Source organism: Martes martes (genome assembly GCF_963455335.1).
Source record: "Martes martes genome assembly, chromosome: 2".
NCBI lineage: Eukaryota > Metazoa > Chordata > Mammalia > Carnivora > Mustelidae > Martes > Martes martes.
In genome coordinates this window covers 72,877,817-72,902,138 of record NC_137889.1, presented here as the reverse complement: position 1 = coordinate 72,902,138, position 24,322 = coordinate 72,877,817, and the positions used below count along the sequence as shown (strand labels likewise).

The 24,322-nt window shown below is 33.4% G+C and overlaps 1 protein-coding gene across 4 annotated transcripts in view; it reads right to left on the bottom strand.

Annotated features, from left to right (window-relative positions):
* Positions 1 to 24,322, bottom strand: part of SPOCK3 (SPARC (osteonectin), cwcv and kazal like domains proteoglycan 3) — a gene marked incomplete at both ends in the record, with an annotated part of 492,934 nt that overhangs the window by 307,030 nt on the left and 161,582 nt on the right. For 2 of the 4 annotated variants that reach the window (XM_080797427.1, XM_080797425.1), the window contains one exon: positions 22,858 to 22,903. The exons of the other annotated variants lie outside the window; for them this stretch is intronic. In XM_080797427.1, coding sequence (XP_080653553.1) covers positions 22,858 to 22,903 — 46 coding nt within the window. The remainder of the gene's footprint in view (positions 1 to 22,857; positions 22,904 to 24,322) is intronic. 4 annotated transcript variants of the gene reach the window in all.

Here is a 24,322-nt window from a genome sequence, read left to right as displayed (position 1 = left end):
ATTACTGTTTTCTAGCATTTCGCTCAAAAATTTGAGCAATATAAAATTAGTCTCTGACCTCTTCTTTTAGAGTCAAATTTACCAACACAGCTTATCAATTTCCGGTAATCCCTCCAAGTTTACTTATATTTTTCTTTTTGCATTCTATTCTAGTCCCAGATTTTATTTTATTTTATTGTTCTTTTGAAACATATATTTCAGTACATAATTTTCTTAATTATTCTAATTTTGCTGCTTGATTTTGTTAATGTTTTTCTACCATATTTTTTTCCACATGTCTTTTAGAACTTTGAGGTTTGTCTTGGTCAGGAAACAATCTCTTTCTCTGTCCATCTCCTTCTCTGTTTTCCTTTATTCTTTGAGCAATTGCTTCCATTTGGACTTTCAAGGCTCCCATACAAGAGCTAGAGTTAAAATTGGTGGTCCAACTTCCATCCAGTGATACTGCTAATGATATAATCCATCTAGTCACTGAGCTTATAGACCCTGAAAGATTTGTTCCTATCCTGGACACAAGTCTCTATCTTGGTTAAATATGCAGCTTTATGTCACCCTGAACTTCAACCATGAGATGATTGCAAATAGATGCTGAATTTCTCCATCTACCACCTGACTTATAGGAGGGAACCCTATTCTTAACCCTGTTTTCAAATAGTAATTCTAATTATTAACTAAAGTTCTGTGCAAGGGCACCTTTAATCCATTAACCCAATAAGTTCAACTCCTGACCTCCTCTGCATAATGTCAGACCTTAAGTTAAGGAACCTACAGCTTCAACCAAGCTCATAACTCCATTTTTATCCATGACATGTTTGTCTTGTGTTCGATAAGACCATGGTTTTTTTGGCATATTTTATTTATAATATTTTGAAGCATGATTAACAAAATAAATTTTAAAAGTAACATCATAAGAAGTTAATTTGAGTTTAATTTTCACCTTTATCTGTTTATCCTTATGAATTTATATATTAATACCTCTATGAATTTATCTATTTATATGTTTTAATATTCATATTGATAAAATCCCATTTGATAAAAATCTGGTCTAATAAATTTTTCATATTTATTGAGTCCTTCCTACTCTGTCAAAAGATATTGCCTCTATTAGAAGTTAAAAAAAAAGACAAAGGTAAGTAGAATAAACACATATATTGTATTCTAAATATTTTTAATTATTTTATTCTAAGACAATCTATTTTAATAAAGGGATATTAACATTTGCTGAGAATGAAGGGGATACATCTGCTTTATTATTGCCTTCAGCAAGTATAAATATACCTTCACTTTACTAAAGTGTTTTTTTTTCTCTAACGACAATACAATGTCATGAAAATCACAGTTACTGTGATCAAGGTATTTAAGAACACTTTATGATATTAATATAAGTGACAACAGAAAATTACATATAGTTAAGATAAAGTGTGGCAGAAAAGAATAAGAGGCAGTGGTTCACAGAACTGTAATTTTACTCTAAGGATTTTTTTTTAAGATTTTATTTATTTATTTGACAGATAGAGATCACAAGTAGGCAGAGAGACTGGCAGAGAGAGAGAGGAGGAAGCAGGCTCCCCACTGAGCAGAGAGCCCAATGTGAGGCTTGATTCCAGGACCCTGAGATCATGACCCGAGCCAAAGGCAGAGGCTTTAACCCACTGAGCCACCCAGTCAAGGATGTTTGCTCACCTCCTGTGGATTATAGATTTGAGGGGGGGAAAAAAAAAAAAAGCTAGACACAAAGATTAGACCTGAAGTTCAGTATTATTACTTAGGAATGGAGACAGAAAGGAAAAAAAAAAAGGAGGACATTGATTTTATTCATTTGCCAGCAATCATTCCCATTCCTTTTTGCACATCATTTTTTACCTTGCAGAATCTGCCCCTCCACAGTGCAGCTTCTATTCCAATGGGTAAACTGAAACTGAAACTACCTGAGTCATAAAGTGGATATATCACCTACCTTCTGTCAATGAGATCTGCTTTCTCAGGATTTTGAATCTAGACCAAGCCAAGGGTTAGTGATCTTAGTTCTTAAACTTTGATTATTCACAGTTCCTTTATCCATTACCTTTTTGCTTAACTTAGTCAGGGCTGGTTTGTCTTACTTGACACTAAAGATCAAAATTGTGGCAACTGGGTGGCTCAGTCAGTTAAGCATGGGACTCTCAATTTTGGCTTAGGTCTCCAGGTTTTGAGATTGAACCCCACCTTGGGAGCTCCTCTGCGTGGAGACTGTTGAAGGTTTTCTCTCCCTCTGCCCCTCCTCCCCCGCTTTCTCACTCTCCCTCTCTTAAAAAAAAAAAAAAAAATTAAAAAATTAAAAAAAAATCAAAATTTAATATATATTTACTATAGAGGGAAAAACTGCTAAATTACTTCAACAAATTAACAGTTATGAGTGAAGTGGAAAGGGCTGAAAACAGTCCAAACTTACAAGTCTGAGAAATCAAGAACATAAATACCATTCATTAACCAAGATTTTAGGGCATTTTGGGGGGGATATGTGAGGCAAATGTAAAGAGTCTAATTTTTATTTTTATGTATGATTTAATTATTTAATATAAATAAATATTGGTTGGAGTTTCATAGGCAAAAGTGGAGATGGCAATACTTCTAGGCATAGTAAACAGGCTAGCAATGGGAAGAAAAATAAGAAACAGAAAAATGAAGGTTAAGGCTGCCCAACCATCAGAAAAGATGGTAGATAGGGCTAAAGGTTAACCAGCTCACATATTATAAGACCAGTGAATTTTGGCTTCTTCATCAGTAAAGCCATATAACTGATTTGTGCAATTCCTAAGATCATACAAAGTATTTTATATTATCCTTAGCAAATACCACATGCTAAGTTAATGCTTGCTGATTGTGGAGACCTTACTATATACAAACATACTTGTGTGTTTACAGCTAAAACATCCAAGCTTTATAAAGAGGAAAATAGTGTAAGAGACATGAGTTTATTTCATCTGAATTTTATTATTATTATAGACAAAAAGAAAAAAATCTTAGAAGAAAAGAGCTCAACTTAAATGGTATTTTGACAAATACTTGTTCCATAGTCAATTCTAAAAATTATAAATTGCATTTTTAATTAGGTTCCGGAATACACACTAAAGGGCTCAATTGTCATTATCTCTTAAGATGCTAATGAGGCAATGAGGATTGATTATTGCATTATTTTGGGCTTATTTGGATTCATCTTCTTTAGTTTCCTGTGAAAAACTTCTACACACAAACATGAATTCTTCAATTACAACTAATGATTTTCTTTCTTAATTGTCCGTGCTTAGCAGAGATACTCAGCAGGATTGCCCATTATTACCACTGTGATTTAATTTAGTTCAGAGTCATTGGCAGGATATATTAGTCATAATATCATGGTATCATGACATCATCATCATAATAAACATTACTACTAATTTAGCAGTAGGAAATTTGGAGTGCTAAGCATTAATACATGACTTTTTAAAACTAAAAAAAATCCATGCCTAGTGCTAAAGTAATTTACCTTTGGGCATTTTTAAGGGTTTATATATACATATATATATATATATATTTTTAAAGATATTATTTATTTATTTGTCAGAGAGAGAGGGAGAGAGAGAGCAAGCGAGCACAGGCAGACAGAGTGGCAGGCAGAAGCAGAGGGAGAAGCAGGCTCCCTGCCAAGCAAGGAGCCCGATGTAGGACTCGATCCCAGGACGCTGGGATCATGACCTGAGCCGAAGGCAGCTGCTTAACCAACTGAGCCAAAGGGTTTATATTTCTAGATAAATAGCTCAAGATAGCATAGCATCATTTAAAAAAAATTTATAGCTGTACTTTGAAATATAAGTCAAGACCTGTAATTACCTACTAATACGTTATTAGCCATTATAATTATATAATTACCCATCATATTGTAATTATATTATTAGTATTATTATTAATAATAAAGTATTTATATGGGCCAAGTACAGTCCTCAAACCTTCATACATATGATTTAATCCTAACACAAGACTTATGAGATAAGAATTATCACTTATTTTCAAAGAGGAAAGTAAAAGTGAAATTGAGTGGGAAGAAACAAACCCTTTATAACTGAAAAAATTATGCTGAATCAGTACACATATGGCATGCATGTCCTCGGCCCATCCATGGGGAGTCTCAGAGTAATTCTCAACACAATGGCACAATATTACCAAGGATGCTAACGGAATACTCCTTGCCTGCTACCAAAAAATTTTATATGAATTTAAGGTTTCTGCTATCAGTAAACTGTTTTATTCTCCATTCAAATTTACTTAACTGAATTCTGTCCTCTATAAAATTATAATCTTCTATATTTTCTTCCAAAGACTGCATTTCAAATTCATCAGCTGTTTTAGCTCAGTAAAAGTATCTTACATATATATTCTTAATTATTAATTTTATTATATGCTACTGAACTAAATACTACTGGACTTCAGAATTACCTTCCATCAGTCAGAATTTACATGTAATTTAAGAAAATAAACAGTAATAGAAGTAGCCACTATCTTCTTTCTGAAATGTCTTATAATAAGAGTAACTTCAAGAAAGAATCTGAATATGGGAACTAATGACTTCCAGATTCTCAAAAGCCTCTGAGTTCTCTTGAATTCTAGAAAGCTATTTAAGTGTAGTCTACTAGGATTAAGAGGCAAAATGATCCTTATGTAAAATAATATTTATTAATTTTTCATGGCCCAAAAGTCATTCTTGAAAAAAATACTAAACTGAGAAATTGGGGCTGGAACTTGAATCCAAATACTCAAGCTCCAAAAAATACAAAAACAAAAACAAATCCACGAAAAAAAGGAACTGCTAAAAACTAAAGAAAGTAGGTATGGAAAAAGAATAACTGATTAAAAAAAAAAAGATCATTCTTGTATTTCTCAGTACGAGATACTGAATGTATTTTGCTTAATGGAAAGATGAAGATAAGGTTTAAAAGCACTGTCTGACAGCAATTTAACCATCTAATTAAAAACAGGGCTGCAGTATGGAACCTAACTTGGCAGCATGGTGATTCAGATTTTATCAGCTCAGCAAGACTTAAGTCATGTTCTGTGATTAAAACTCTAGCTCTCACATGTGCACTGTCAATAGGAAACTTTTTAATAAAGATAAAATATGGCCTGTGAGATTTAAATCTAGTGAGAATATCAATTTAACTTAAACTAATAATGCTCTAGCTAGAAAAAATATTGGCATTAAATACACTGCATATAAAGCAGTGCTAAATTTAATTGAAAAGGCATAGATATTTTAGACTAATCAAAAGTAATGTAGTTTTCAGGGTGAAAAAAATGTCAGGGTATTTGAATAAAAACGTAATTTATCTCCATATAGAATTTTTAAATCCTGAAACTTCGTATATTCAACAATTATTTTATCAACAGATACATTTATACTTAAGCATACTTTGAATAATGTATCAATTTCCAAATTAATATCTACTCACTGATAAAATATATTGTTTACATAACCAGTTTAAAACTCTGTAGGAACCCATTCAGTGTAGGTTAAAAAGTCAACAAACTAGTGATTAGTGAGAGAGGATTGAGTGTCAACTTCAGCATAGGTCATCTCCAAAAAGAAAAAAAAATATGAATATGAGTAAAGTCTTCTGGGTTAAGGTCAAAAAAGCAAAAAAAAATGACATTTTTTCCTATAATTATAAATCCCTCATAGACCTGATATAGCAGTACATTTTTGTTTATCTGGGGGTTTGATTTTTTTTCCCTTTTTTTTTTTTTTTTTGTCTTATGCCTTTCATTATTTCTATATGGCTGTCATGACACCTAAGTGTGACTCCATATATGGACTGAAGCTGGGCCTGTTTTAAGTATCATGATTAGCAGATGAAATTATGTAGGAGATGGTGAAAACTATATCCTAGGATATGGAAAAGAAACGTCCCCTGCCAGCTAGCTCAACAGAAGCCCCTATAGGACCTGCTTCCCTAAAGGTCCAGTTTAACATTCTCAAAAGGGTAACCATATACAACTACTTCTGCAAACCCACTTCTGATCATGTGTCTCTCATGTGGTATCATCCTGCTCTCTGATCCTGAGACCTAGTCTGTAATTTCCTGCGTCCTGGTAATTAGTTCTCCATCTTTTTTTCCCTGTCAGAATCCTTATTATGAGACTCTTCCTAGTTTCCTGGCTCTAGAACTTAACCTGTTCCAGTTTAGCCAAATCATCATTCTCTTCTCCATGGATTAGATATCCTCTCTTTAAACCTGTGCATAGTATCAGGAGTTCTGCAACTTTGTTTTTCCAGATTTCTGCAAACCCACATCATTCTGTATAGGTCATTCTTTTGAAGGCATCTACCTTAATAACCTCTCCTTTCCCTATCTCTTTCAGGTTGGAACTGAATTAAATTCCTTACCACAGTTTAAATAAAGTCATTAAAGATAGGATTATATTTGACCTTGTGTTGAATGAAACTCCCAATAAGATAATCCTGTTTTTTACCTTCATATTTTAAATATTTATGAAAAAACATTTACCATATCTTGTCAAAAAAATTTCAGTCAGAATCACCCTCCTGATACCCACTGATAGAAGATGACATTCCCAGTAAGACAGAAAAATTGCTTCAACTATTTGAGTTCTGTTTAGTACACCTTATGATGGGCCAAAATAACAAATTTCCCTGGATAGTTAAGACTGACTGTCTAGCTTCACAGCTGACTTTATCTGCTTTTCTTCTGTGTTCTAAATTAAGTGAAAAGCACCCAAAGTTTGAGAGTTTCTTCTTCAAACATGCCATTCGTCTTCCTTGACCTCGTTTCTTTATTTTTATCTCTATCGCAGTCTTGTGCCGAGTCCCAGCTCCAACCAGAAATAATTTTCAGTCCTACTGTAAGCCAGGTGCAGAAGAAAATACAAAAAATGACTTTAAAATATTTTTGCTGATACAGTTTTTTGGGATGGTTTCAGATGGTTATTCAGTAGGCTCTCAAATAAAAGACTTGTGGTAATGCCTTCCAAACAAGTCCTTTGAAAAAATTTCTTAAGTAGAAGCATCTACTCTTAAATTGCATTTGCTTTTTTACCCTTTTCTACCGAGCATAACCCATTACAATGAAAATATACAACTAGCGGCTAGGCACAGTAAGAGTCATAACGTTGTTTATATCATTCTAGAGTCTAATAAAAATCAATATGGCTTTCCAGATGCCCAGTTACCCTGTTATGCCAACAACTAGATGATTTTAAGAGGTCCATATTGCCTCTGTATTTTGTGATTTCAGTCTCATACCTTAAATGTTTGTTTCTCCCTGGGTGAGATTTTGGATCTAGTTCCTTATTCTATTCTCACTGCCTGAAACAGCTTGACTTGTCAAGTGGTAATACAGGCTGATGACTTAGGTTTATAAATTAGGCATTTCTCAGAGAAGAGATCTTTGGTTTGGGGATTGGAGACTGTTGCTGCTTAGCTCTCTCTCCACTGAGGCAAATCATTGTCATTCTCAAAACAGGGAGAAAGCAAGGATATTTCCCTGTGTTTCATTCACATTATCCAGATCAAAGATTTTACAGTAACATTGTCCAAACTTCTTCAAGGACTTCTTGAAACATCCCAAGGCATTTTCAGATGAATTCACTACTTTCAGAAGTCAGGTTCCATATGCACACTGCTATAGCATAAGCTCCCAGGAGGCCCTCAAACTCTCCATCACAAGGGCTCAAGAAGAGAAACCAGGAAGCTGTTATGGATTAATGTGTCACCTAGAACAACTAATGAGAGGAAGTGGCTCTGACCTTTGAAGAAAACCAGGTTCACACCAACTACTTAATCTGACAAAAAAATTAAATATTTTCCTGAACCTCTGTCCAAATATAATTTCATAAATTGAACTTCATGGTTTTAAAAAGGTCAAAAGCTTTTCATGTCTTTTCTTTTAACTTTTGTGGTTGTGTGTGTGTGTGTGTGTGTGTGTTTAAGCTGCTGAGGCAATGACAAGAGCAGCCACAGAAACGAAGTAAAGCTTGCAGAAATATGCAATCATATGTGTTATCAACACAGAAATTCCAGGAAAAAGCACAAGTAACTCACAGGTCCAGAAAAGGACCAGCTTCAATATGTACATGTCATGAGACTCCAGATTCAACAGACCATAGAATAGCTACGGTATTCCTATAATAAAGGATGGCGCGACTACTTCTTACACAGGTTTGGGTAACCTCTCTGCCCTGGTCCCTTTCTCACCTCAGCCAACTACAAACACTTAGAATTTCTTACAGTTGAATTCCAGGATTAGTTTCTACATAGTGTGGATACTTTAATTGGACATAAGAAAAATTGATTAAAATTCACTTAACCAAAGAAAGAAAAGTTAAAGGAACCTATGGTGACAGCCCATTTCTGACGTGCCCAAACCACATTCAGGATGAGGTTCTACTTGATTCATTTTGTAACACTGAACTTCTATGCTTGGGCTCTTGTCAAGGTCACTCTGGATATTTCCAGGTTTGTGTCATATTATATAGTTACACCTGCAAAAAGAGATTCTTTTTCCTATAACTCACCTGCACATCTCCCAAATCTAAGTGGCCTGATTTGGGTCATATTCTCATCCCTAAACTATTTGCTGAGAACAGGGACCAGGGAGATGCTATTTGGTCAGATGTGGGTTCCATAAGCACTTCCAGGCTTTGGGTGACATTGATCTATAAAAACCCGTGGAGTGAGGTATGTTTTTCCAAAAGAAAGCCAGAAAAACAGATTCTGCTTAAGCAAGAACATTCATCCAATACACACACACACACACACCCACACACACACTTTATATAAAATGTTATATACTCTAAAATTCATGAGTTAGAAGTTATAATTAATATACACTATTTTAATATTTAGATCAAAGGAAGACATTGGTCTCTATTTGTACATCAGCTCTTAACGCTTATGAAATGAAAACAATTTAGTAATTATAGGATTTATTTATTTAAGATTTTATTTATTTATTTGAGAGAGTGAGAAAGAGAGTATGAGCAAGGGGAGTAGCAGAGGGAGAAGGAGAAGCAGATTCCCTGCTGAGTGGGGAGCCAGATGTGGGGATAGATCCCAGGACCCTGGGATCATGACCTGAGCTAAAGCAGGTGCTTAACTGACTGAGCCACCCAGGCGCCCTATAAGAATTATTTAAACATCATTTTGATAACACTAACTGTATTGGTTTCCTAAAGATGCCATAACAAAGTATTACAAACTAGGTGGCTTAAGAGGAGATGAATTTATCCTCTCACATTTCTGAAAGCTTGAAGTCTGCAATCAAAGTGTCAGAAGTATTGGTCCCTTCTTGTGTACTCAGAAAGAGAATCTATCCCATGCCTTCTCCTAGCTTCTGATGACTGTTGGCAATCCTTGGTGTTCCTTGCTCTGTAGCAGCATAATTCTAATCTCTGCCTCCATGGCCACATGGCCTTCTCCTTTGTGTCCATCTGTTACTATGTTCTTCTTTATATAAAGACATCAGCCATATTGGATTGCAGCTTATCCTAAATTAGTATGATCCCATCTTAATTTGATTATATGTACAAAGACTTTATTTTCTTTTTTAAGATTTTATTTATTTATTTGGCATCTGGGTGGCTCAGTGGGTTAAGCCTCTGCCTTAGGCTCAGATAAGGATCTCAGGGTCCAGGGATTGAGCCCCAAATCAGGCTCTCTGCTCAGCAGGGAGCCGGCTTCTCCCTTCCCCTCTGCATGCCTCTCTACCTACTTGTGGATTTCTCTCTCTCTCTCTGTCAAATAAGTAAATAAAATCTTTAAAAAAATACTTTACTTATTTATTTGACAGAGAGAGAGAGAGAGAAAGACCACAGGCAGGGGGAGCAGCAAAGGGAGAGGGAGAAACAGGCTTCCCGCCTAGGAAGGAATCTGATGTGGGACTGGATCCCAGGACCCTGGAATCATGGCCTGAGCCGAAGGCAGATGCCCAACCATCTGAGCCACCCAGGCGCCTGACTCTATTTTCAAATAAGGTCACAAATACGTGTGTGAGGGGCAAGGATTTCAACATATATCTTTTGGGGAGACATAATTCAACCCATAATACTGACTCTTATAAGAGACAATAGTGATTAAAATCTAATAATTACAGTCTAACTAATAGAAATAGTTTAATTCCAGGACTAACACTTAGCAGACTGCACACACACACACACGTGTGTGTGTGCATATAAAATTAGATATATAAAAATAATTAATCTCTATTTTATTCATAATGTTTTCAATTTAAAATGGGTAGGGAATAGAAACTTGTGCATAGGTGCAGTTCCTACCTCCATTTAATAAAAAATAGTGCTCAAAATTTACACAAAATTTATAGTATAGACTGTCAAAACTAAGTGGAAATCTTTATTTCCACTTTTTGACAGGAATACCTTTTTTAAAAATTCCAGTATAGTTAACTAAGTGTTATATTAGCTTCAAGTGTATAGCATAGTGATTCAACAATTCTATACATTACTCAGGGCTCATCATGATAAGTACTCTGAATCCCCTTCACCTATTTCACACGTTCAGAGTACTTATCATGATGAGCCCCACGCATATACCTCCCCTCTGGTAACCATCTATTTGTTCTCTATAGTTAAGAGTCTGGTTTTTGGTTTGTATCTTTTATGACAGGAATTCTTAAAAAAAGCTTTTTTTTAAAAAAGCTTTTAGGATAAAAGCTTTTGTGCATAAGTTTAAGTGTTCTTGAGAAAATATTTTTAAAATGTGTGAAAAAAATACATATGACACTGTTGTGTAAATAATTAAGATGATTTCAGACTGAATGATAGCCTGTGAGCTGTCCTACATCTCCTCTTCCCCTGCCTCTTTATTAACTGACTCTCGAAAGCCTTCAAGGCTTAAGTTAATGTTAATCTGCAAATATTACCTTTGGCCTTGGGTTAATTAAATTTTCCAAGTTTGAAAGACTTATAAATAGTAGAGTCCAGACTCAAACCTAGTACTACCTGATTTCCAAGCCCACACAATTTTCCTAAAATAATGCTACCTTTTGTCTTGCCTTAAAGTTTGGAGTTTTAAAACTTATTTTAAGTTTTATTTTTATTTTATTTTAAGTTTTATTTAAAACTTATTTTAAGTTTTAGGTGTTCTGTTCTTAACTGGATATACAACCAACTGCACTGCAATACAGCCATAATTAGCTTGTCTTCACAATGAGCTTAAAGGTAATAGGTAATAATTGTGGAGTCTATAGTATAGGGAGATAGCACAGGAGTAGGTGATAAATGACATAAAGTCTAGTTTTAGATGTGTCACTTAATATAAATAGTTAGCATTATAGTTCTTTAATGTAACTTTGGGAAGTCCGTTAACTGATTGAGTAATTGCAAATTTAGCAATAGCAAGCCCCATTCTTCCAATCTTTTGAAAGTGATTCATATGAAACATATAAGAACATTGTAAAATATTATAAACCTAATACATACTCACTGATAATTAGCCAGCTACATGATGATAAACTATTTTAAAATCAATTTGATAAATTAAGTTGCTAATAAATTTTTCTCCAAATATTATTTTAAAATGTTACTTCCATAAAGTTCCCTAAAAATTAAAACCAACCTTCAAATGACAAACTACTGATCTTTTTAAAATAATATGAATAAAAATATTGACAGAATTAAGTGTTAAAACATATCAACATTTATATTCAAAGATGTAGTCATTAGCATGCCATTCACAGGGTTTACAGAACACTAGAAAAATAAAACCTAGGGGATAAAAGGAAGCTTAGAAATCATTCTTTGCAACTTTCTCATTTTAAAGATCAGAAATTAGAAACCAAATGTTTTTAATTAAATTTTACACAAAGTTTCAGTAAGTAAAAAGAATTCCATCCTTTCTCTAGAAGCAACAGCAATTTCCTTAAAAATTCTAACTTGAAGTTGCAATGAACAATCAAGAAAATATCCCAGTCTCCAGCATTAATGATGATCCAGGTCTGGGTCTTCTCCAGATATGGAGAAGCCTCAGAATTTGGAATCAAATGAGATAGATATGAATTCTGGTTCTTACTCCAAATAGCTAAATGATCATTGAACATCAGTTTTCCTTCACATTATAATGGGAGCAATAAAAGGAATAAAAATGGGAGCAAAATAAAAGCAACAAAAATGAAAATTAGTATTGAGAATTGAGTGAGATAAAAGCTAAATGGTTATGGTATGCAGTAAGTATTCAACAAATCACAGCGTTCTGGGGTTTTTTTGTTGTTGTTTTGTTTTGTTTTGGACTCTTGAAAATGATGCTTTAACAAAATGAACTAAATAAGTTGTTTTGCAATTAAGCTATTAGTAAATTAACAGAAACTGCATGATATCTTGAAAAACAACAAGTTTAGTATCTGAGAGATCTGAATACTAATTACAATTGCATTTATCAATATTTGTGGAACCTGAGCAAATCAAAACCCAAATTATTCCCAGTTTTTCTCCATGTTGCATTTAGCAACAATCTTACTCCCCTTACAAACTTCGAAAGATTTTTTTGTGTGTAAAGCTCAAATGAAACAATGTATGAGAAAATGCTAGGAAAATGTTCCTAAATAAAGAAGTCAAATCACTGTCAATAAACAAGAGTAAATTTAAATTATAACTTAAATAAAATCAAGCATAACTTCCTCAAAAATAAGCAAATATCAAATAAATCTGTCTGCTTGTATTTGAATGAAACAAAATTGTACTCAAAATTCTATTCTTCCATTCTAGACTTTTATTCAGTCCTTTAATTAGATATATCAAATGTATTAATAAATATGTTAAGATAACAGATATATTTGCTGCTTGTAGAGCATTGAGTTAAAAGAACAAAAACAGGAAAAATAAAATAAAATGATAATAATAATAACAATAATAAAATAAAAATTTAAAAATAGAATAAGGAGTTATGTAACTTTTTTTTTTTTAACCTGAATCTCAAAAAGGTCTAGGACAGATGCATTCATTGGAGAGTTTGTGAAAAGTAGAAAGTACAGGGATCCATGCCCTGATCTAATGATGCTGTGGGTAGGGTATGGGGTTAGTTATACAAAATGTCCCCACCTGATTTTGATATGTCTTGATTGTACTATCCCTAATCTACCAACATATCGGAAATTAACATGTAGGAAGAAAACTTATCCATATTTAAGAGCTTTTCATACTTAAAACCCCCTCCAAAAAATAAAATAATAAATTCTTAAGATCAAAAAGACTTAGGCTATTCTATAACCAAAAATAATAAACTGATTCTGAACATGCATGCAGGTTTTCTAGATAAAATAGAAAAATAATTGATCATTTATTTCCGGAAGCTTTGAAAGGGTTACAGACTGAAATACCTAAGGGGCAAATAAACTATGCAAATAAATGGTGTTTGGATGTGGAGCAACAGGGCTTCTCATTTACTGCTAGAGAGAATGCAAAATGGTACAGCCACTTTGGAAGACATTTTGGCGGTTTCTTACATAAATAAACATACTCTTACCATTTGTTTCAGCAATCACACTTCTTGGTATTTATCCAATTGAGTTGAAAACTTATGCCCACCAAAAACAAAAAACAAAAAAAAAAGAGCTTTTGCTGGGGTGCCTGGGTGGCTCAGTTGGTTGGGCAGCTGCCTTTGGCTCGGGTCATGATCCCAGGGTCCAGCCCTCCAGCCCAGTGTTCAGGCTCCCTGCTCAGCAGGGAACCTGTTTCTCCCTCTCTGTCTGCCTGCCACTCTGCCTACTTGTGCTCTCTATCTCTCTGTCAAATGAATAAATCTTAAAAAAAAAAAGAGGCTTAATAATATTTTTATTATGTAAAGTTAAAAAATGAAAAGTAATAAATCAAGGGAGACTTTCTGATATTATTCTTTTAAAAAGTCCTTTTTTAAAATTGTATAAAATTGAGTTTTATGTTAACAACTGGAAAAGCTGGAAAAACAAAACCTGACTTATTGATTCCAACACTGGTATTCTTTTTTACCATGCCGTATGTATTATATATGTATTATAACTTATAAACCTAAGACATTTCATTGCATTAGTTATAAAATTGTAATATATGTTATTTAATATAATAAAGTAACAGTTTGTTTAACCCGAAGTCTTGAAAATTACAAATTCCTTCAAATGTGCCAAGGAAGATAATTTTTCATAAAAACTCTTAAAATAAATATTGTTTAACAATATTAAGCCCAACAATTTACATGGCCATTCTGATTATTGAAATATTGTATAGAAGGAAAAAACTATTATGGCAGGACAAAAACATTGTTTTCAAATGCACTACTTTTAGGTAGTGAAAGTTTACTAATTGTCTTCAGAAGAAATATGAGAGAAAAGGAAAAATACTGAACATTTCAAATATTATTATATGCATAGGTTTTACATGCTTTTTAACCTAGTTTCACAGCTTTGTAAATAGGAATCTAACAACTCTGGAATGATTAGATGACTTGCATAAAATAATATAGCTTTTATAACCATAATCGTGATTTAAACTCGTCTAGATGATCCAATCAAATGCCCACTCAACTATCCTGCCTATCAACCATTTATTTTAGCTCTCTCGATGCAATATTAGAGCACAGAAGAGGAGAACCCAGTAAAATTATCAAGAAATATGCTAAGAGGAGAGAAAAAAATATCTAGAGCTAAGTAGCAAATTTACTAATCTATTTCAAAATTCTAATCAAAATCTTTCATTAACTTTAAAATCAATCAATTAAAAATCTTCTAGAAAGAGTACCATACTAGCTACTTTCACATAAGCTCACATAATCTCACGTAAATTCACATAATTTTCATGTAGAAGGATGAATTTACTCACTCTTGATTAAAGATACAGGAGCAAGAATTGGACACAAGAAAACAGATTTCAATTTAAGAAGCAACTTTCAAGTAATGAGTTCTACGTAAAGATGGAATAGCTTATCCAAGTACAAAGTCAAACTGGACATCAGAGACAGTTAAAAGGCAAAATATCCTTAACTGTATAAGTGGCTGGGCCAAAATTGCCTCTAACTTTCAATATCAATACTTTAATATACTAAAAATACGTGTATTTCTTTTCCACATTTCATATAAAGGAGTGTGGTGAGAAGTGTGGCCAGGATATTTCAGAAAAAGGAGAGGGAGACAAAGCATGAGAAACTGTGGACTCTGAGAAACAAACTGAGGGTTTTGGTGGGAAGGGGGCTTGGGTGAGCCTGGTGGTGGGTATTAAGAAGGGTACGTATTGCAAGAAGCACTGGATGTGGTGCATGAACAATGAATCTTGGAATACTAAAAAAATAAAATAAAATAAGATAAATTTTAAAAATCTTAAAAAAAAAGTAACTTCCAAGAAGGTATCCTTCAGAAGCTTTTGTACATCTTTGAAATACATTCTTGTCTCACAGATATGTTTAAGTTATTCCCAAGTGATGAAAATACACCCCAATGCAACAACCTATTAGATAACAATTCTATAACTGAGTTAAAAAATCTATATTCCTCCATTCTGAAAATTAGAATACAAGTTACAAACACCTCCTTTCCTCTGTAGTGGAGCAATTCTAAATGTGATCCAATGTGTACCTGATGGTTGACCTTTTAGCTACCCATGTTCCCCTGTGTCATTCCTACCATGTTTTTTTATGAAAAAGATGTATCTCTGAGTGGAGACACAGACCAAAGATGTGCATAGAGATGAGTTAAATCTAAAGCCATGTTGCGTAATGAAAGAGCAAACGAGCTTCTAATCCACTGATAGCAAGGTTTCAAACCCAACTACAACACTTTATTAACACCTCTCAATTTCAGTTTCCTCTGAAAATTAAGAAACATATTTACCTTTTAAGATTAGTACAGTGATTATCTAATGTATAATACCTGACACAGAGGAAGTACTTGTTCAATGGAAATGATGATTTTGTTTTTGGGGATTTCCTTGATACCCACAATCCATTCTCAAACTTTTTTAGCACTTGCTTCTGGCATCAGAGCTGAAAAGGTGACCAGGTTATTTAAAATTCCCTGACATTTGTGATTGCCTTCAAAAAAACAGCCATCTCAACAAAAAATCTATTTGTACTACAAAACAGAATCACTGAGAAGAATTACTGTGATAAGGTGTTGCTTACGCTGTGTGATTTTCAACTGTACTGCATAAAATAATAAACTGTAGAGTTTAAAAGACAAACACATTTACACCCATTAGGATGAATATTATTAAAACACACACACACACGTACACACACACACACCCCAAAACAAGTATTGTGAGGATGTGGAGAAATTGGAACTCTTCTGTATTTCTGGTGGACATGTAAAATGGTACAGCCACTATGGAGAATGATATGGTGGTTCCTCAAATAATTAAACATAGAATTACTATGTGATCCAACAATTCCACTTATAAGTATATATTTAAAAGAATTGAAAGCAGAGATTCAAATAGACATCTGTATGTCAATATTCATAGTTACATCTTTACAATAACCACAATGTGGAAGCAACCCAAGTAATCATCAATGTATGAATGGAAAAAAAAAATGTAGTGTATACTTACAATAGAATATGACTTAGCTTTTCAAAAGAAGGGAATTCTGACATTCTACAACATGGATGAGCCCTGTGGTCATAATGCTAAGTAAAATAAGTCAGTCACAAAAGGACACATTCTCTGTGATTCCACTTACAGGACATACTTAGAATAGTCAAATTCACAGAGATGGGAAGTAGAATGCTGTGTACCAAGAACTGGGAAGAGAGGAAAATGGATTTAATGGGTATAGTGTTTCAGTTTGGGAAGATGAAAAGTGCTCTGGAAAGAGAAAGTGGTGGTAATTTCACAAAAATGTGAATTAATACCACTGACCTATACACATAAAAATGGTCAAAATAGGGGCACCTGGGTGGCTCAGTGGGTTGAGGCCTCTGCCTTCAGCTCAGGTCATGATCTCAGGGTCCTGGGATCGAGCCCCACATCGGGCTCCTTGCTCAGCAGGGAGCCTTCTTCCTCCTCTCTCTCTGCCTGCCTCTCTGCCTACTTGTGACCTCTGTCTATCAAATAAATAAATAAAATCTTTAAAAAAAAAAAGGTCAAAATAGTAAAGTTTGTGCTATCTATATTTTATTATAACTCTTAAAAATTAACACACCCACGCACACATACAAAGACATACACGAAGTGCCCAGAACCTACCCCAGATTAGTAATTGTGCTTATTATAAGAATGCTTAGTAAATTTCATTTGTTGGCAGGAATGAACATCAACTTTTTAACCAGCGGAAGTTTCCTATTAAAAATATGATTTCCTGGGGCACCTGGGTGTCTCAGTGGGTTAAAGCTTCTGCCTTCGGCTCGGGTCATGATCCCAGAGTCCTGGGATCGAGCCCCACGTCGGGCTCTCAGTTTGGTGGGGAGCCTGCTTCACCCCCCCACCCCCTGCCTGCCTCTCTGCCTACTTGTGACCTCCGGCTGTCAAATAAATAAATAAAATCTTAAAAAAAAAAAAAAAGACTTCCTATATAGCTACTGTTTTTTTTTCAATCTTCACAATACTTATTACTATGTTAACAAAGTATGAGATAAAAATCTTATTTCTTAAAATCTGAGCACCTTTAAGGTATATGTAATCAATTTCTTGCTCTATAAATTTGATTCACAATTTAGTAACATAAGGTCATTGAAAAGAAATAAATATAATTTGCCTTCTTACATATGTATGTAAGCTACTGTGATATGAACCAAATGAAGCATTATTGATCTTGATTTTATCTTGTAAATTAAAAATGCAAACCTTTATGCAGTATTTATTATTCAATGGAGAAAATAGCACTGACGGAATAGAGCAATGTAAGATTCCTGATTCCTATATTTTATGGAATACTTCTATATTTGTTTTCCTAGATTGTGGGGGTAAAACAAGTTAAATACCATTCTCAAAAAAATCAAAATTGAGTAAGAAGAGAAAATACATTTCTCGGTTATATGCCCTATGTAGTAGTTGTTATGTCCTAAACCTGACAGAATAAATGAAGTGGCACTGTTCATTTCTAGGTTGAATATTACTTTTTTTGTGTGATTTTCTAGAAGGCTTCTATGAGCCAAGACTGCCACCATGAATGATATAACTAATGCAGGATGCAAATTGACACAGCTATTAGCACTTGAATACCTAACAAGTAATTTGTCCAAAACAATACAAAAATACTAAATCAATTCTTGTGAGTTGATCAAATAATGATTCAGATCAAATCACAGTTCAGAATTTACATTTTAAATGATTGAAAGCATTTTTAGAAAATATTGTGATCATATAATTATCTTTGCATATTGTCCCCACTGAATTTCAATTCTGAGAACACCAATTTTTCCACTAGAAAAATGCCAAAAGGCCCCAAGTACTGACACAAAGCAGCATTATGATACTACCATGTCCCTATTGTGAAGCATGGATCAGATCTATCTATTGTTTCAGACTACTATCAATAAATACCATCCAAGAACATTTAAAAAAAAAAAAAGATCCTCATATAGACAAGTGAAAATTAAAGTCATCTGGGAGAGAGCCACTACCTCCATTTTGCAATACACATGTACTATGTCTTAAAAAGTATGGTACTATAGTTTACAAAGAGAAAGATAATTTGGGGATGTGTTTTCTCAAACACTAGTCTTAGTTTCAAAAATAATTACAGCCATAATACAATGAACAGCTCTGTTCATTGAAGGGAGTAAAAGCTCGAGAGGAAATCTCAATAGCTTTTCCTTTGTAGCCAGAGACTAATTGCAAAGGGACATGTCAGGATCTGATGGTTGGTATGTGTGAGATGTTTTGCAAAGGATGATAAAATGTATGGGAATCAAATGAAGCTCTACGAACTGATCCTGAAAAGAGAGGAAACAATGTGTAAGTATAACGCTTAGCATCCCACTGTCTTTTCAAAGAGCTCAGTCTTTATTCTCACTTCCCACCTATCCTTGCAAGAATGGAGAGACAGCGCGTTGGTAATAAAATAATACCGATATATCGATATTATCGATAAAATGTGCACATGTGCGCATGTCTCTCTCCTGCCTAGACTCAGCAGTTTGAGTTTAGCAATGGCCTCCTAGCACACCAGCTCCCGAGGAACTTTGGTTGAATTACATGCCACCAATGAGCCAGAAGAATTCAGGCTGCCCTTCGCACAGCGGTCCAGATTTAAGAAGAGAGCCCCTGACTGGTTTGCTGTGAAACGGCTGAAGGATCCTGATCTAAGCCACAGGCACAATCCTCTCCCTTCGTACCTCAGAAATCCACCTCAGCAGGAGAAACACATCAATAAAGTGAAATTGATTTGTCTTGAAATCTCTCCATCTATTTAAATTTAGCTTCTTTACTATTAGTCTATTGATTATAATTCACTGCCCTGGGGAATACCAAGTAGAACCACTCCAAGCTGGATTGGATAATGAAATTAGGAAAATATGTACAAAATATATTTTGCTTCCAACTATTTCATCTCAGGGGACTTGAATATCCTATCACGGAGAAAAATAATTTTTGAATAAAAGGTATTCCTTGTACAGATAGCACTTTAGTACCTGTAGATTCTCTAAACAACTGACAGGAACGCCTGTTAAAACATTTCAGTAACTTATCTATTATAAACCCAAATTAATCCATAACCAAAAACAAGGCAAGGTTAATGAAATGAAAAGAAAAAAAAAGTGTTTTTTTTTTAAAGCTACAGCCTATCTATTTAAAGTCTTTATTAAATTGTTTAAAATATTTATCATGCTACCACTCCAGGTTCATCCATGCATTTCCCCTTTAACTTTGTCATAGTAAACATTAAATTTTCATGTCATATTCAAGAAGATGCATCTCCTCATTAATATTCTTTGTCAATTCCTGTGTGTCAACTCATGATTAGCCACACTAATGAGCAGAAGTAATGGCACAGAAAATTCTACGTGTAGAAATAAAAAGAAATTTATTTTTGGCATCAGTATGCTGTCATTTATTATAAAGCAGATTTTACCATCACCAAAATGGTTTTACTGAAGTTTACTTGAAACTATTATATTTTCCCAAAACTCTTACTATTTTATGGTAAACCAAAAAAACAAAAACAATGTAGAAACATTCCAATTTATGGAAAGAAACTCACAAGATGAAAAATTTGTCACAGTTAAGCCACAAGTTAGATAAACTTTATCTCAACACTCAGTGAGTTTTAACTAGAAGAAAGCTTATACATGCAAATATCTGTGTCTATGCATGTGCAAATTATATATATGCTTATGTATATACACATGTGCACATTTATGCATACATGTAGAAATGGCTTGGCAATGAGAAACTGTACCATTTATGTCATGAAACATTACTTTTTTCATTAGTAGTCCTTTAATTTCTGCATATTTTGAGGACCATGGTGTAGAAAAAAAGCAATATATAATTTAAAATGTATGTCGTAAAAATGGTATAAGTATCAGCATAAAAAACACAATGCTAAAAAAATGTAAAACTAAGACAACTTTTTCTTCATTCTTTTCAAGAAATATGCAAACATCCCCCAAAAGAAACTGTAGAAAATCAATGTATACTAATATGTGATATGGATGTCCATATAGCATGAAAATATATTAAAAATTATAAATACTTCTAAAAAGTTATAAATTACTGTAATCAGATTTTGAAAATGGTACTTAACAGAAGATTCTTTCATCATAAAAAACCAAGAAGCATTAGAAATCAGCTTATCTCAAGTCTCTTCTATCCAAGTGATACACACTGTCTGTTATTCAAAGCTGGATGAGAACAGGATAACTTTTCTCACTCCTCAGTATGGTCTACCAATGGGTTAGATAATATAACTCAAAACCAAAACAAATACATGCATCTCAATCTGTTTTTTTTTTCCATTTTCCTTTTTTTTGTTTGATACTAAACTTTCCCATACATGTTTATCAACTGCGAATGTTCCATCAACTAAAACCTTGGGTCTGATAATCTACAAAATACTGTTTAAAATATAGAAGCACAGCTACTAGCTCTATTTCTAACGTTCACTCAAACAAACACTTATTTTTAAAACAGAAACTTCAAAATACCACTAATACATCGTTTTGTTTTCATGCTATTATATGAGCGAGAGTGTCACATAGTAGTTAGGAAATGGCGCTCCGGGGGTCAGATTGCCTGGATTCAAATTCTGACTCTGCCACTTTACAGGAACATGACCTTGAGTAGGAGTTTAAGCTTAAGTGCTTCACCTTCCTCATCTACTTGACAGAGTTTATTGCAAAGATTAAATGAACTCATATGTTGAATACTTAGAATAGTGAGGGAATATAGGGCATTCTAACTATTAGCTATTATTATGTCATGAGCTTCTCTTTGATAAATATGATATTTTTGACAAATTAGTAGGTTAAAAACCTCTTTGAAAATTAAACTAAGTCAATCTTACCAGGGTTTGGAAACCTCCTTATAGCAATCTTTTTTTTTTCTTCATTTTTTTTAACAGGAGATAAATTGTAGTTCAACAAATTATCACACGCAGACACACACACACAAAACCCAAACCATCTTCATTGCAATTGGATGCACTAAGTATGACAAATTTAAGTGTTAACATCCATTTCACAGATAATTCTGTTTTTTTTTCCAAGGTTTATGATTCTATCATAAAAATTCATTTCCCAAGGAAGTTTGCAAATATATCTCACTCTGTATGTCATTGTTTTTTTATTGCCTGTTTTTTAGTACATTTGGCTTGACTTATATTATTAGTGAAATAAAAAATACTTTTTTAGAATTGTAAAATGCAGATTCTACAAATAAACATTCTGGGTAATCACAGTGAAATCACATGAAGTATAGCAGAAAAAATTAATATTAAAAGGAGGATTGGATGTGAATGACTGTTTCAGACTGAAGGGAAATATCAATGTTGTTGACAGTCCCCAACTAGGTCCGTCCAGGTTGATAATCAGAGAGATTGGCTATTGTAGCAGTCATTGCACATATTAATCAAAAATTTGGGGACATACCAAAATTCCCTAAGATTCTCTTATAACATATTACAACTCATTCTTAAAAATGATTTCTGTTTTTAAATGGTCCTACTTCAGGAAGTCATATCTGTTGTAAGGTTATTATAGTTAATGTAAAGTAGAAATTTCTTTTGTACCAGACTTAAAAAGGACGAGTCTCTGGTTCTAATGTTGTAGAATTTAGCAAACAAATATGTTTAATTACTTATATAATTGTGATTGCATTGCACTTGAAGTTTCCGTTTCACATCTTCCTTTCCCATGCATCTTTCCTGCTTCTCCCTCTCAAGTACATAACCAGAAGTACAAACTGGGTATGGAGGTGGGAGAACCTTCGTATTATATAGGACTTTCCCTTTTGGGTCTTACTAAGACCTGAGCTGAGTGGAATTATCAGGCTGTGCTGTTTTAAATGAAAGCTTTTATTACTGAAACGCAGACTGCAAAGTCATTTGTTTTGAAATTTTGCGCAAATAAATCTATGTCCTACTGAATGCACTTGATTGTATTTGAAAACTGGATGAAGAGATTTGGATCTGCTAACAAAAATGGGCAGGATGAAGTTCAGAAGCCCAAATCAGTAATCTAAGCTACGTATCTAAAAATAAAAGACCTTCTGACATAATCATGATATCTAATTCACTCATTACTGACTACACTATTCTGTAATGAAATTAATTATTGTACAAACATTTTCATTACCTAAAGATGCTCTCCTACTTAGTATTTTAAGAATCTAACCAACAATAAATATCATGTCAAACATATAGTGATTATAAATATGTGAAGTTTTTTTATTTTAAAACAATTAGATTCTTACCCTGGTCGAAGGCTTTTCCTGGACTCCAAGTGTGGAAATAATCATCCTGAGGAGGAAAAGAATGTGAATTGAGTGTATATGAGTAATTAAATTGTAAAGACTCTTTTAAAATCTAGAATAAAATATGAAATACAGAAGCTGAATACAAACCTCTACTTCCTGTAATGGCAAGCAGCAAATTATAAAATAAATAAATAAATAAATAAATAAATAAATAAATAAAAAATAAAAAAAAGAACAAGAGAAAAACAATAGTTATCAAAAGGGAACACATTGTTTACATGTTATAGACATGTTTTTCAGTAAGTGTGTTTATTTTCATTGAAAGTCAATGTTTACTCTAATAATTTAATTATATTTGGTTTTCACTTAAATTATAAAACAATACTTTCAATTGCAATTCAATATGTAATAGAACATGCAGATAATTACCCTAAGCTAATAAGCTACAAAAGTATCTTACCAGTTTCCAGTTACACAACTTCATTTTCCACTAGTACATTTCAATAGTAAATCGATACAGCAGCAAAAATAGCAAGTGAGTCTGCTTTAGCCCACATAGTATAAATAGACTTTATGCAAATCTGCCACATGATAATTGAATATCTAAGGAGTTCATCAAAATGCAATTGGAAGCTTGAAAAAAAATGCACACCTAATTAAAATCTTGCCTAAAATTTAAATATTTAATATGGAAAAGAATCATCACAATATACTTACTATATGTACATTTAATAAACATGACTATACAACACTAAGGTGGGGCAATGTGTACTTAAAAGATTTTTTAAAAACCAAACACACTGACCAACTCAATTGTATTTACTGTTTTACCACCTTAAAAGCCTGTAGACGAACTGCTCACATATCATATTTTATGGTAGATAAAACAGATTTAACTGTTCAAATTAATAAGCTATATCATATTTTATAGTCAATAAAACACATTTAACTGTTGAAATTAATAAGCTATTTTCACTATATTAAGAAAGAGTGGTACATCATGGTGAGGCTCCTTGACTAAACATTTCTTAACTCCACACTCTTAAACCCACTAAAGTCAATGCATTGGAAATTTAAGAACCCAGGAATCTAAAAAGGTTAGGTGGAGATTCTTTGAATCTTCTTTCTAACCTTTTGCTAAAACCCCTTTTGTACAAAAAGGAAAATGTAGCACCTTTTAATTATGGAAATAAATACACTTCCTAACTAACTTATTCAAAACTTTTAAATTGTTGCAAAAGCTCTTCTTTATTGTGACTAATCACTCATCACCACCTTCTGTATTCCCACCTTAACAATTTCAGATGAAAGAAAAAGAAGAAAAAAGAAAAACTTCAGAAATCATCTCTGTCAATCTCACATTTAGGTTGGGATAGGGTTATGTTAAGACAGTGGCATTTATGGCAGTCTACACTGACAGGTTATGCAATAAATTGTCTAGGATCTGATGAAGGGATGATAA